The 15,664-nt window shown below is 40.4% G+C and overlaps 1 protein-coding gene across 1 annotated transcript; it reads right to left on the reverse strand.

The window, feature by feature from the left end:
* Positions 1–7,668: 7,668 nt before the first annotated feature.
* LOC139199089 (beta-1,3-galactosyltransferase 2-like) lies at positions 7,669–9,083 on the reverse strand. Its single transcript, XM_070828103.1, has one exon. The coding sequence runs from the start codon at positions 9,081–9,083 to the stop codon at positions 8,151–8,153; it is 933 nt and encodes a 310-aa protein (XP_070684204.1). The 3' UTR covers positions 7,669–8,150.
* Between the last annotated feature and the right edge of the window lie 6,581 nt (positions 9,084–15,664).

The following is a 15,664-nucleotide window of genomic DNA, read 5'->3' on the forward strand; positions in this document are numbered from 1 at the left end:
GTGTGTGTGTGTGTGTGTGTGTTGGTGCTCCTCTCAGACTCTGGTATATTAATAGAACTTTTCTCCGCTGATGATGAAGTTGCCACCTGTACCCTGTTACAGCTACCACACACACACACACACAAACACACACACACACACAAACACACTCTCTACCACGCACACCAGGCCAGAGCGGGCACAGGCAGGGTGGTAATGTGCATAATGTGCTATATCAGAGTATATCAGGTCATTACAAAGCTGTCAGTACATTTGATGCATCTTAGAAGTAGTTACAGTGATATTAGAATCATAGAGTGAACAATTCACAAAGTCCATAAAAGACCGCAGTGGGATTTATTTTACTATTGTGTGTCCTTCCAACATCTTGTGCATGGTGCTGCCCCGACCGTCTAGTGATTCATGTCACTGTTTTCTTTTACAATATTTAACAATGTTTGTGCTTTGAGTTCCTAAATGTGACCACAAAAACATAACAGCATTGTTTGAGTTTTTGTCAACCTCTGGTGACGAGGCAACATGTTCTTATTCTATTGATTAAAAAAGCATCACTCAGATGGGGATTATTCTTCTGTCAAAATGTTGCTGCTGTTGCATTTGGCTGTATGTAAACATAATTTCTTTGAGACTGACATAGCTGAGATGAAATTGTAGCTTTTCTAATGCGAGGGTGCACATAGATGGTGGGAAATTCAACAGCGGCCTGTCATGATCCTGCCTGTGTATTTTACTGTAGGAGCTATGGACCACTTTTACAGTCACAACGTTTAATTATACAGCTTCTTACTATGTAATGATATAGCAGAAATGGTTTTGGAACACGCAGAAACCGTTTTACCAGCGTCTCCTTTTTGACTGTGGTGAAAGGACAAATGTCTGTGCAGTTGTTTTAGCATCTTTAAGAACAGTACTAGTCTCTAATTTTTCATCATTAACTGCAAGTGCAAATTGCTTCAGCTTTAAAGCTCTGAGTCATTTTCCAAGTGCCTCTTGTTCTTCTTTTCTTGCCTCCTCTAATGGGAATTCTGTGTCACACTTATGGGCACTTCACTCAAATGGAAGGAAAGACTTGTCAGTTGCCACCCGGCTGCTCCCTTCTTCTTATCTCTGCATGAGGGAGAGGAGTGATGCTTTGAGAGAAGAGAAGAGGCAGAGGGAGTGAGGACGGGAGGGACTAGAGATGATAGAATCAAGGACAGAGGGTGAGAGAAGTGGGGGAAGCAAAGGGAGACAGGGGGCAGGAGTGAAAGCAAGTGGCTGCCAGAGAAAGTAAAATGGAAAAAGGTAAAGAGGACGAGAGTGAGATTTAATGATGGAGTGGGAAGAGGGGAGGAAGAAAAACAACAGGGGAGTCGGGGCAGGGGGGAGGTGGAAAGCAGGGTGACTTGGACATGGGAACCCATGTTCGGTGAATGCTCCAGACTCTGCAGTTGTTAGCCTCGTCAGTGTTGTTGTTGTGTTTTCACATGGCCTTCAACCTCGCCGTGTGGACCACAAACAGATGTTAATGACGTTTCTCACAGCAGTTTCTGCTCAGAGTCATCAGCGCTGCTAATGGGCTGTGGTGAGACGTTTTGCGAGGATGGACGCCATGGCGAAAAGAAACAAAAGCTGTGACAAAACTGCAGCAGCAGAAACACTGACGTTACAAAAACCGGCAGAAATAATATCGTAAAGGCAGAAGACTGGTTCATTTTATAACTGACCAACAGAGACGCAAAAGGAATCAATCGATGGATTTTTAACATTATTAGAATAAGAGTTGAAAAGAAGTCACACACGTGTCAACAGTAAAGGCTGTACACCACCTCAAAACCAGAATTTCTATTGCATAGTTATAATTCTTTAAATCCTAGTCACATCAAATACTTTAAAAATAGGTACCACACCCTAATGACAGTCACAGCCGATAACCTGTGCAGTAACAGGTGGGCTTAAATTCCATTAAACCCGTCTACAGTGGCAATTATCTTGAAAGACATATAATTAACTGGAGCTAAACTGAACATTGCAAATAGTACAGTACATTATAATTATAGACGGGTGACGAATTAAAGAAACATCCAACATTAATAAGGTGTTGGGTGACAACGAGGAGCCACAGTGGCTTCAGGGCTTCGTGCTGTAGATTCTCCAAGACGGTGAAACTGAGCAGCAGTAAAGAGAAAACATTCACAGAAACATTCAGTCACCTCTTGTGTCCTGTGTGGAAGAATCAGCTTGTTTTAATGTTTTTCCACACCTTTATACAGATTTTTAAAATTTGTTTTGTCTTTGGAAAACCGAGACAAATGGCACCTATGGATTGACATGTTCGCTTTATTGTATTAACTGTGCTCTTTGATAAATAGCATTTCTGGGCAGCACCGGTTTTGGTGCATGTGATGAAACCAATCTTCAGCGTTAGAGTGGTTGTAAAGCAAAGACTTCAAAATAAAAGCGTAAGAACAAGTAGCCACATTTATAGCCTTTGTGTTAAGGTGTTACTGCATAACCACAGAGCCCTCGCACATACTGTAGCTGCTGTGGCTACGGGGCCTCAGCACCCATGGAGACCACGTGGAGGGGTGGAGAGCAGGTGGAGATTGTTGACAGCAAAAACAACATCAAGGGATGTTGGAGAAAGGCTCAATATATCTTCTCCTTTTCAGTGACACATTTTTCTACAGCAGACCCTCCTCTCACAAAGGTCCTGGTCATGGCTGCGTGGCAATAAACAAAACAAACCAGTCACACAGTGAATAAAAGAACATGTACATAGTTTTTTATGAGTTTTATATAGTTTTATCATAGTTTTTTATTCATATTAGTTCTCTGTGTCATGACTACAGATACTTTCACTACTGCTACTACAGGTATTACAACCACTACTGTTAATTGCCAGTGCTACAGTAGCAACCATTAGCATTATTATTGACCATTACCATTTCTACAACTACTTGAAAATGACTTCAAGTAATGTAAAACAAACTCTGATTACAAGGCGACATGTGTGGTAGTTGCTATGATGTACACAAAGCCTGCTACTTGTTTGCGTCTGTGGCGGAGCAGGCTGAACAGCTGTGTTTGTTTTAAGAGAGAAAGAGCTGACGTTTGAGAGAAAGCTGGAGGAAGAAGCCATGTGTGCCATTATGTACGCTTGTTTGATTCTGTGCACATACATCATACGTCCACTTGTGGCATGCTTGGGCGTGCTTTTGTTTGTGTCTGTGTGTGTGTGTGTGTGTGTCGAGGGAGCGGAGCGCAGCGTGAGGCCTCCAGCAGCCGGGGCCGCTGGTGGTTCTCACAGCCCACAGAGCGACTCTCCGACAGGGATCGTGAGAACCTGAGTGGCAGGGGTCCTTGTGGTTTTAGCGGAATTTGACAAAATGTAAAGAGAAGAAAAACATCAGTGTTCGTCGATGTCAACAGCATAACATAGTAAGAGGAAAGCATTTGATGATGTTACACCAACAGACACATCTTTTTTACTGCTTCCTGTTTGAATCATTGCCAGAGGAGCAGATCGTACTGTAAGAATACTCTTTCATTGACAAGTTAAAATTATGTACTGTTAAATCAGGAAAGTGTTAAAAGTAACATGCATGAATGTTTTACTGTTGTTTTCTGAGCTGGAGCTCATTCTAAATATTTAATATAAAGCTACTGATTATTTCCATTGTAGATTCATCTGTTGATTATTTTCTTCATTACACAAAAGATTGTTTGGTTCACAAAAATTCAGAAAATAGTGAGAAATGACGTCATGATTGTTCCGCGCTTAGAGGTCATTGTCAAGTTCATACTACTATTTGAAGGTTCTGCTAGAATAGGCTTATAAGGTTTAATGTTTTTAAAAAAACACATTATTTTTCTCATAACAGACATGGCTGCTGCAGCATCTGTCCGTCTGAACGCTCCGTTTTAGAACAATAGAACAGTTTGTGTGGTTTGTTCTGGCCATCAGTATCTTCCTGTGATCTGGAGCAGGCTGTAGTGAGGAAAAAAAAACTTGTCACATGACATCACACATTTACTGAAAGATGGAGCAGGAGAAAAAGAGGGAGGACGGTCTCTCCTCATAGTTTCTCTCAGCACACTGAGGACACATATCTGTGTTGAAAAGACATTAAAAAGTGCATTTTGCAGGATAAAGTGACACCTTCACAGTATTTTGCCCAACCAATAGTCCAAACCTTAAAATTATTGTGAACAAATTACAATGATTAAAATCATTAAAAGGAATAATAACATATATATATATAACAATATATAACAATCTATCCTATTTTATTCACATGTTTCACATGCAAAAATATTAATTTTTGCAGTAACTTGTCTGAAGCTGTCAAATAATTGTAGTGGAGTAAAAAGTAGGATATTTCCCCCCTGTGATGTGGGGGAGGAGAAGTAAAGTAAAGTATCAGCAGGACGTCTGAATTCTTTCTTTTCCCACACCTGTCTTCCTTCTCTCATCTCTCCTTCTCTCCGTTCATCAAATGACACCATCTCCTCTCCCTCCGACCTTCATCCCAAGCTGCAGCTTCCCTCACGTCACTGTGAGGCCGTGCGATTATTTATGGGCTGGTGAATGGAGAGAGATAGTACGAGACCCAGAGCTTGGCCTCTACCCTTCCACTGTCTGCTACCCTTAAATCACCACCGAGTCTGGCTTACTTTTACATTAATGGTTTGTTCATGTGTGTGTGTGAGAAAGAGAGAGAGGGATAACAAAACTGGTAGACGCTATGGACATGTGTGCTACTGGTATTAAAGCATTACCTTGCTTTAATACTGATTTGACTCTTCAAATTACTTTGAAATAATTGCATCATATATTATATATAGCTCTGCTTTAGGTTTCCACCGACGCCTGAGGAACTCCTGGGGGAAAATATCTGGCTCTTTATCGCAGCGTTTGACTGAACACTTGCCTGCTATGCGTGGAACAATGTTGGTGAGAACAGTGAGATTAAACCAAACAAGAGCTGAATGATGTTAGAAAGCGCTGTAGAGCTGTTGGGGAGTGACAAGATGATTTATCGTTTATCGTTTAACTCCATATTACACATAGTAATTTTCACCAATTATTCATATAAGAAAAGTATAGACCACTGCTCCAGTCGACAGGGTACATATAGGGATAGATGTTTGAAGTGCTGATGTGTGTGTGTGTGTGTGTGTCTGTGGCCAAAACAGGACCAGCTGAAGTTTATGACCCTGCAGTGATCTCTGTTTTCTCAGGGTGACAGAGAGGACAGCCGGTCTGCAGGGGGCAGAGGGGGGTGGAGGTTACATTACAGCAACACCTGGTCTGTGGGTAAAACTGGAGAGTATGGAGGGTGGATGGTATAATATCTGTACTTGAACCAATGTGAGATTAGACTGATGTTTGATGTATGACTACTAGGCTTTGATAATGATAAAGAACATATACCTGCCTCTCTGTCCAACTGCTCATCTTAATAATATCCTACCATGAATACAATTCCTTTAAGTCATCTGAGTTCTTATGATAACAATACAAATCTTTTTCTTCTTTTGTCAGGTGTCAGTCTCTATGACGATCTGGTTCTTATTATTAACTTCTGTCTCAGACATGTAAGACAGACTTTCCATCTTCCTGCACTAAATCAGTGAGAAAAATCTTTGTTTTAAGATAAGGAACATAAATAACAGCCCATCCCCACCTGCTACACACACACACAGACATTAGTTACAATAAATAATATAGGAATCCATCAACCCAATCCCGTCTGAGAACATCAAAGGAGGAGAAGATGAGCAATTTCCTCTGTAGTTGTGTGTGTGTGTGTGTGTGTGTGTGTTGAAGTGTCTGTGTAAGCTCTGTGAGGGTTTTTGTGTTTATACCTGAAATAGCGGGACAAAAATGGGTCTAATAACTCAGAGGCAGGAGACACACACTCAAACAAACTGTCTGGTGGGCACAGACAGGAAGTAGTGGAGGAAATATACATGTCTGAATAAAAGGTCTGAGTCAGCGCTGACCTGTGGCTCTGCAGTGGCAGAGAATCGAGACATGAACTATAATAAGCGCCTAAGAATACAGTTGAACCAAAAAATGGCAGTAAACTCCAAACTGTGCATCGAATACATGTTTCACCTCTCGTTAACAGGATCCACACAAAACCCTGGTTACTTGCCAGGTGTGAAATTATACTTCTTGCACAGTGGACAGCGCCAACAGTGATTTACGTCGTCATGCCGGCCAGTGAGCAGTGAAACGTAACTAAGTGCATCTACTCGAGTACTGTACTTAAAAATCTGACGTATTTGTACATTAGAAAAAGTCAGTTTCCTCTAATTTGATTAATTTAATGAGTTTGCAGATTTACATCAATAATAGAATCAAAAAATAATAGTCTAGTGTGGTATAAGGCTTTATTGATCCAAGTAATTAACACATTAGTGCTTCATATAATATATTATAATATAATATGAGTACTTTTACTTTTGGTACTTTATATAGTATATTTTGATGCTATTAACTTGTACTTTTACACTGTGGTGTCACTGCTATTACTGAGTAGTTCTTCCATCACTATTAGTGAGGAGGATCTTTGACGTCAGATGGCAGCTAAAACAATGAATAATGTGTGGATGGGTTTTCAGCATCCGCGTGATTTATTCAGGCTGCGGCCAGCGGGAAAAGGGAGAGCAGGGCCTTTGGCTTTAGGGATCCTCCCTTATCTGACGGAGCGAGAGCAGATCATGGACAGCTGGAGATGAATGAGAACCCATGGGAGAGGTTAAGACTGTTGTGGCCAGAGAGGAAGGGACAGTGAGCCAAGGTAAGGCCACTGTCCTCTTTTTTCTTCTGGGCTATGACTCAAAAGGTGAGGAGAGAATTACCCCTTTATACCATCCATAGAATTAATTAATTAATTAATTAATTAATTAATTATAGCGTCTAAATCAGGCCAACCTGCCCAAAAGGCCTCGTCACATCATATTTAAAGTAGTTCATGCTATCAGCTTATCACTTCCATATAGTGAGGACAATTGCTTACTTAGTGAAATATGCAAGGTATCAAAAAGAAAACAGGCGCACACACTGATAAAACGTCACACTTTTAATGATAATGATCCTAAATATTGTACAGAAATCTTTTCTGAAGATAAGGCTTGTTTTTCCTTCCTGACACTTCATGTATGCACAGATAAGTTTGCAGTGATGCGTGGGTCTCGACACAGAACAGTGAGCTCTCCACACAACACTGTATGGTACCCTATGTCCATACTGCCTCACCTGAGCTATGCTTATTGAAACTATGGTGGAAAAAGTGCTTTGAAATAGATGAGTACAGATCACAGAATACAAGGTTTGAAGCTGCTTTCATCAAGTTATAGTCATGAGAGGAGCTTTTTCCAAAGCAACATTATTTTGGAGGACCTTCAGCTGAAATGTAGTAAAAACTAAAAACACCATTCATTCAGGGTCTAAACATTGAAACAACTTTTCCTGAGAATTTGATCCAGTGGATTTTACCTGATGTTAGCCTGCCCTCTTCTGGAAGGAGGACCAACTACAACTGCACAGTAGGAACTTCACTTCAGTGCTGTCGTTCAAAAAACATCACAAAATTACGTCTTTACGGTCTTTATCTTAAAGGAGCCTCATACCATAGAATCAACATTTACTTTTTGAGACGTTTAAGACACCACAGCATCCTGCAGAGACATGATATAATATCACTGTAGCATTAACTTTTTACATTTTCCATAAATTTCACCTGAAAGTCGAATATCCCTAACGTTTTGTGAGTAGTGTATGTGTGTTAGTTGGTGGGAGAGTTGTGTTTTTTTTTACCTGTTTTCTGCATGTGCAAACTAATCTGAGTCATTGAGGTAGCACAATAAAAAGTTCTGCTTGATTTACATTAGTAAGACTTTGCTTTCTTTTATTTTGATCTGAAATGAACGTGTTGCAAAAAAATTGAAAAACGTGAAGTATGTAATGTAAAGGACCAGTCTTTGGTGTTCCTGTGTGAATCCTTACATCTTATGTTTTGCATGCTACCACATGCTTGCTGTCATGTTGTCTGCAGACACATAATAAATATTTTAATTGAATTCATTTATATAAATATAAAAAACCAAAGGCGTCACCCTACCACTAAAAAGTCTAATAAATAATAAATAAATGAAGGTCAGCATTTAGCTCCCGGCTCTTTGCTCCTCTGCCAGTAACTCGTCATCTGTGGGATGCTTGTCGTTGTCACGGCGATCACTTTTGACAGGCTGCAGTCGCTCAGAGGATGCCGGGGGTCAACGATAAACATATTCTCTTCAGGCGGGTCAGTGGGGGAAATACCCACTCGTTTTAGGCACATACCCAGGTAGGCGTCCTCAATGTGGATAGGTTTAATCAGAGGAGAGACCCCCAGGAGCTTCGCAGGCAGGTCCGAGGACATGACGTAGGACATGCCCAGAGGATACGGGGGGTACTCTGGCTCCGCAATCACATCTCTCGGCATGTAGAACTTGTTGAATGGGTTTCTTAAAACCGGGCTGTGCCACCACACCAAACCTGTCATGTAGTTTTGTTTGGCCGTGCCAGGATCCAGCAACAGTTTCACCAAATTCTGGACATGAAGTAAGACATCAGAGTCAATCTTTATGGCATAGGAAGCCTTGGAACAATGCGCAGTGAGCCACTCCAGCATCATCATCGTCTTGATGGTCAGATTGTGGTAGCTGTCCTGGAAGTCACTCTGGATCAAATCGTGGTGCTGCAGGTTCTCCTGTTTGAGCTTCTCCTGCTGCTGCCCAGCGTCAGCTCCTCCAGGCAGGCCCAGCATGAAGAAAGTCTCCACCAGCTGACCCAGAACCAGTTTCTCACTTCCCCACGTCTTCCGGATGGCCTCCCGAGCGGCCACGTTGCTGGGTGCAACCGGAACCATCACGACCACGAAAGTCGCGCTCTTACACGCCAACTTGTCATCCATTATGAATTTGTAGTTCCGCGGATAGGCCACATGATACGGCCCAGGATCCTGAGGTGATGATGGTGCTCTGCTGAAGCCTGAAGTGGCCCAGCGCAGGAGTTTCTCGTCAAAATTGAGATAGATGAAGATTATCATCGTTCCCAGGCCGCAGAAAAAGATTTTTCTCTTCTCCATTGAAACTACACAGAAAAGAGACTCACGTTATCACACACTTTATTGGCAACAGTGACACACAACTCAACAATCTAGAGGAAAGACGAAAAAGACGCGATTTAATGTTTTGAAAAAGAAATGTTGTCCCCCATCAATGTAATCAGTCTCATATTAAATGTTTTGATACTGACACTGATACAACAATATCTTTTACAATCAATCAATACATTCACACCCTTTTTTCCATGCTTTGTCATCTATACACAAACAGATGTACAAGAACTTTGGCAGTTTTATTGATCTTTTTACCCAACCTCGCTAAGTGCAATACTTTTTTATATTCCCCCTATGTGTATTGTACTGTTTCTATTTTTATACTTCCATACTTCTGTTCTGTTCATCTCCTCCTGTCAGCTGTAACGTTGTACATTTCCCAGTTGTGGGACTAATAAAGGAATATCTTATCATATCTTATTTCAGTTCATACCAACAAAGTATTGACCCATCCATTTCCTGCACATCCAACAGAGCAGAACTGGATGACAAATGCTCAGGCCATTAATGCACATCCTGAAATGTGGAGCACCAAGTAGTTTTTTTTAACTATTTGCACTGAAATCCCACAGCAGCCTTATTTAGAACCACATCCAAGTGTGCAGCCAAATGTGTGACTGGAGTTAGTGACTGCTAAAACTTCAACTGTGTAACAGGGCTCATTAATGAGCAACGTGCTTTGGTGTTTTGGGTCTGATCCAGTCCTGCCAAATATGACTGATTAGTACAAATATCCTGATCCTGTTCAGACAATATGATGCAGCACAGAAAAAGACGAAGGAATCAACTCCATCATTCCCATCACTGACACATTTTAGTCATTTCATTTATCAGAATCATTTCAACGTGCATATTAAGTCTGCTAATGTTCAGGAAATAGCAGCAGGGGTCTGTAACAGGCAAACACGTGTTTCACTTTCACAATTTAATACTCACTGTGTTTTTTTCTATGCCACCCACACGTCGTCCCACAGAGACATACAAGAAAACCTAAAGTAAATGTGCCAAAAGTACAAACTAAGCGTCACCAGAACTTCACCAAAGAAGCTCTTCTCTGTGAACACAGAATTACATCCTGTTTACAGAGCTGACTTCCGCTGGTGTTACACCCCTGGCTTCCTACTCGACTGGATGAAAAATGTCAAACTAGCTGAATAAAATGAGCTCAAGCACCGTTTTGGTCTTTAAACTTCCACAGAGCTTGTACATAATAATTAAAAGATCAGCGATTAAAACATATACTGTGTATAATCTCCTGGAGGTGAGGTGAACAGTCTTCATCGGGTGACTTTATCCATGACAAAACACTGTCCCCCTGGACCTTCAATCGAAAGTAAACCCACAGAGATACCCTGTAGTTATTTTAAGAACCCCAAAATTATGAAGGAACAATGTGGTTGGCTGGTTTATTTGTTATAAGATCATCTTGAGATAAAATCACATCAGAATTTTCAAGTAATGCAGAAGTCACCACCCCATCTTCACTGAAATGACTTGTTTTGCTCAGTTTTATGGTCACGCTATCCCCTGAACTAGTAATAGCAGAGGAACCCAGTGGCCCAGTAAAATAAGTTCCTCTCAAATTGGTCAGGAGGTCATACATACCCTGAAATAATAGTATAGTTAAAAAAGAACTAATGTCTGAGTATGAGTTCTTTGAAACTGGAGATTGAGGCCATGAACTCATTAGGAAAATGTTTACTGAGGTAATAAATAAAGTGAGAAGTTGGCTCATTTTTCTCATTGACTTCCATTCATTCATGATATCAACTCCCTTTTTTTTTTTTTTTGCCACCAGCACAGTCGCCCCCTGCTGGCCTTTATGGAGCAACACAGGTTTAAGGCACTTCCGCGTTGGCTTCACTTTTTTTTTTTAAGCCTCCCAGAAAACTTCACTTTTTTTAAAAAGAACTTGCTGTTTTGCATCTTTTCAAATAGTCTACTGTGTTTGGGAAAAGATAAAACACTCTATCAAGGCGGACACTTCCAAACAAACTGCCTCCATGTGACCCCACATGACAAACGAAGACATCTGAGCGAACCACAGCTGCTGTTCCTGTAAACTTACTTCAGGAGCGTCTCCGCCGTCTTTTCTCTCACCTGGTGACACTCCGCAGGTGATCTATCACACATTAAAGCAGCTTCAGTCCCGGACGGAGCAGCTTCTCCTCCGCCGACGTGAATCGGCAGCTCCTCACTTCCTTGATGCCCTGCGAGGCTGCACTGTGTCAGACAGACAAACAATCAGCCACAAAACAGTCAGATTGTGAAGAGCACTCATGTGCAGCCTGCGGCAGAGCCAGAGCAATCAATTCATTCTGAGAAGTCATTAGTCATTTAAGTGGTTTTTCTTAGGAAGTGTACCAAACACTTACTGGTTCCAGAGCTCAAACTGGGACGTTTTGTCACTTTCTATTGACTGTTTTGAGGGTTTGTGCTGTGAGAAGTCAAAAACAGACATAAGTTTGGGCTTCAGGACACTATGCCAGACATTTGGGTTTATTTTATTTCATTTTAGTTTAGTTTTCGTTACTATCAAAAAACTATTTCTCTTAATTGAGAAAGTGATTAATTCATAGGTTAACTGATAATAAACATAACAGCGCAAACTATTTAAATTTCCACCATTTCCACCAACATAGGGAAAGGAAAACTAGAAATAAAGTCTTTTTCCCCAAACATTTATCTAAACTGCGCAGCTTCCTTATGCAATAAAGTTTATTCTAATTCTAATTCTGTATTTATTATTGACATTTTTCCATGTGCTATATATTGAATCCTGCTCTACCCTTTAGTCACATGTCACACTTTTCTGTGTTCACTGCTCTGACAAACACACTCTCCCAGATTATACTGGAAGTTAATTCAAAGTAACCAGTATGAAGTCTGCCAGGTTTGACATTTGTGGTTTGACCACTAATTTGACATTAGTTCTAAATAACAAAGTTCTTCCTAGAAAACAAAGTGTTACCAAATATTAGAGCTTAAGGCTTGCAGGTTTTTAAGGGTTATATTTCAGTCATGGATGGATCATTGGAGACACTTATAGTTGAAGGATTTCTCTGCCTTTTTCCTGTAATAGGCCTTTTCCACCACTAGATGTCACCCTGCGTTCAATGTTAACCAATTTCTAACAATTGGCACAGGGTGTGAGAGATATTACACAACTCATCCAAGTCAAGTCATGAGGTTTTTCTTTCTTTTCTTTTCTTTTCTTTGTTCATTCTTCCAAAAGACCAAAATAGAAACACGATTGGACTTTGCATTGAGTCCAAACTTGTCTCAATGGATGTTTATTCAAAAAGCAGGTGACAGCAGATTTGTCATTGTCATCTAGAGTCCTCTGTGGTCTTGAATGTGAGTATTTGACAAAGGCGAGTGTTTGCCTCCATACCAGTTAGTGACAAAAGTAACCCCAGTCTTACTTAAATTAAACCTTAGATGAATTAAAAATGAAACCTTAGATGATTATCATCAACAATACCCTTGATACTAAAAGGTAACCTTAGTTTTTCTTCATCCACGTCACGCTCAGCTGCCTCACACTCGAGCTTCACCAAACAAGACACCTCAGACCTTGAAAGTAACTTGATATCCAGTCCATGAATGTCACATGACAGCAGAGGTGAAACAGCACACCCTGATTAATATATAAACCTCGTGAAAAAGTTATAGTGAAACATATTAACCGTGCCAAACAAAGATTTTGGGAACACTTCTTAATTTCTTTTTATGTCAACACAGCTGACACATATTAGTGTATTAGCACATACTGTGTTTCAGCAGCGAAACACACATATATGCATGTCATAGAAGTAAAAAAACAACCTTCAAAATTCAATATATTATGTGAAAGTTAGATTTTATTGGCACATCAATGATATTTGCAAATTCATCAAAAAAAAATCAAACGTTGTGACTTCCCCCTGCTCCTGCATTGGATCTCACATGTTCACGTGTGTTATTCATTACTGATGGCTGTTTGCACGCCAAATTATCACTCAGGGACATTAAAGCTTTACTTTTTTATAAGGCCATCATCATGTCATGAATGCAGTCTAAGAAAAAATGAATAAAACGTATGTTAAATAATGAGCTAAATGATAACATGAGCTAAATCTGAGGAAAATATCAATTAATTCTCCCTTTTCTCAAGTGTTCTGATGTGTAAAAGGCTGTTTTTGCTCAGTCAATCAGGAGAGCAAAACATTTCTTCTCACATAATCTTTATATCATGTGCCCGTAGATGGAGTGTCACACACTATCTGTGACAAAGTCTGGTCCAAGTGCTCATAGTGTCTAATGTCCAAACTCACTGTATCATCATTGAATTGATGAATTTTCTTCATCAGCAGATGAGAAACGCACATAAAGATGGACGACATGACGGCTCCATAAAAGTGAAGCCAAAACATCTCAGTCGCCGCTGGTGTAGTTCTTATCATCCTGATGTATGTTCAAGTGTTTTTCTGTGCTAATTTTTCTGTGCACAGTGGGAGGAAGCGGAAACAAGTCGTCCATCTTTGTATACAGTCCAAGGTTGAAATGAACCCTCTGGTCTTTTAGAGGTGTAAACAGTAAGCTTTGCAAAACGCCAACATGCCATTCTCAACATTTTCCCCACACATTCCCACTCATTCCTGTGTCTACAAAACATTCAATCCCAGAGAGAAGTCATCACAAAGCTTTGAACCAAATCATTTTTAACATAACACCAGTGACGAATGAAGGTAAAAGCAAACTTCCTTGTACCTCTGCGCTTCCTCAATGAGTCAATACAGGACACTTGTATGCTAAGCTTCTCGTGGGAATTTCCTATTGGCGTAAATGAAAATCACTCTTGTGTCCAATCCGATTCAAGTCCAACGGAAACGGTACTGAGCATGATACACATCTGACAACACCACACCCACAGTGAACTTGAGAGGGTGCAGGCTTTGTGTGATAGGAGACACAAATAATTAAGGGTGAAGACAAAGACATGAACAGGGTTTTAGACCTTTTAGACCTCCCTACAGAAAAATGCTCTTCAGGAGCTTATCACTTTGGCTTTGTTATTTTCCTTCTGTTTGCGAGGGCATGTAGAAATTTCTCTCAACTGCTTTATCTTCATGCAGTGGATGGCCCACTAACAATAAATACCATCTCTGCAGAGATCATTCACCTTTCCTGTCACGGCTTATCTGACATCTTGTTCCACAACTGCTCTCATTTTACGCCCTTCCTTCAGTTTACGTCTACTGTTTACAGAAGGGGACTGTCTTTTAATGGAATCCCATCCAAGTATTGTGGCTGTGGATTCTCATTAATAACAATCTTGTACAAACCTGTACAAAAGCGTATATAGATGACAACATACAACAGTCATTTTTTTAATAAATAGTGTCATTGAAAACCTCTATGGAGTGAAAATAGTGCCACATTTGAACTGCAACACTACCAGAACTCATTGAATATAGGTTCCAGTCTATCTTCATGCTATACTGACATGAGCCCATACGCACAGTGGAAGAGTTTCTCATCTTAATACTCAAATACGGTGTTTACATGAGCATCACATTACTGAGATACTGCAAAAACCCGATCATAACCAGGATAACAAGCATGTAAACTCATTCTCTTTAGTGGCATTAAGAAGGGGTCACTTAACAGCAGCAACAAATAACTTAATGTATTTATTGGAATATATTAGAATAGACTCTCTGAATGCATCCTTTAAGAACCTCCACGTCGGGAACCTCGTAGATAGAAACTTCACAGTTTTGATGATAATTACTATTCAAGTTAATTCTTTTTTTCAATCTGAATTGGAAAAATTCAGTAAAATAATAACTTCTGCACCGTTCCAGAGGTCAATGACTTGTTTTCTTTGGCACCAAGATGAGGGTTCATAGTAAACCAATGCTGGCAGCCTTTCCTACCTCTCAATAGTTGCATAGACTTTTTAAACATCATGGGGGGTTGCATTAGCTTCAAATGGTCCTCCTTTGAATTTTTTTTTTTTTACATTTTGACTCATTGTTATCTTCATGCAGCGTTACTGCCCCCTATGATTAGCAAATTCCCGGCTCTCCAGTGCTTGAGACATGTCTGCCTTTGTAAACGTATAGGTACAGCAAAGATACAAAAAACAATACATGACCTACTTGTCAAAACATTGCACTACAGCAACATCAGTGGTCAAAAGCTCCTCAGGGTGCCTTTAATTCCACTCATTCACAATTCCACTTTACTTCACATGCCAGGACAGATAGGATAGGATAGGATAGGACGGGATAGGATAGGATAGCACTTTATTAATCCCTTGGGAGGGTTCCCTCAGGAAATTGGGAGATAAACACTCCCTTCATTGTTGTTTCATTGTTGGCCACCCTGAGGAGTTTCAAATACACGCAAGTAAAAAAAAAAAGGCTCCTGACACCATTTCTATAGTGCAGTTCAGTAACGTCTGTAGCTTTTCCAAAAGAGTGATCACAACTCTCATTTCCAAAATGAGGCGGGTATGAGAG

Source organism: Pempheris klunzingeri, chromosome 3 (genome assembly GCF_042242105.1).
Source record: "Pempheris klunzingeri isolate RE-2024b chromosome 3, fPemKlu1.hap1, whole genome shotgun sequence".
In the NCBI taxonomy this organism is placed as follows: domain Eukaryota; kingdom Metazoa; phylum Chordata; class Actinopteri; order Acropomatiformes; family Pempheridae; genus Pempheris; species Pempheris klunzingeri.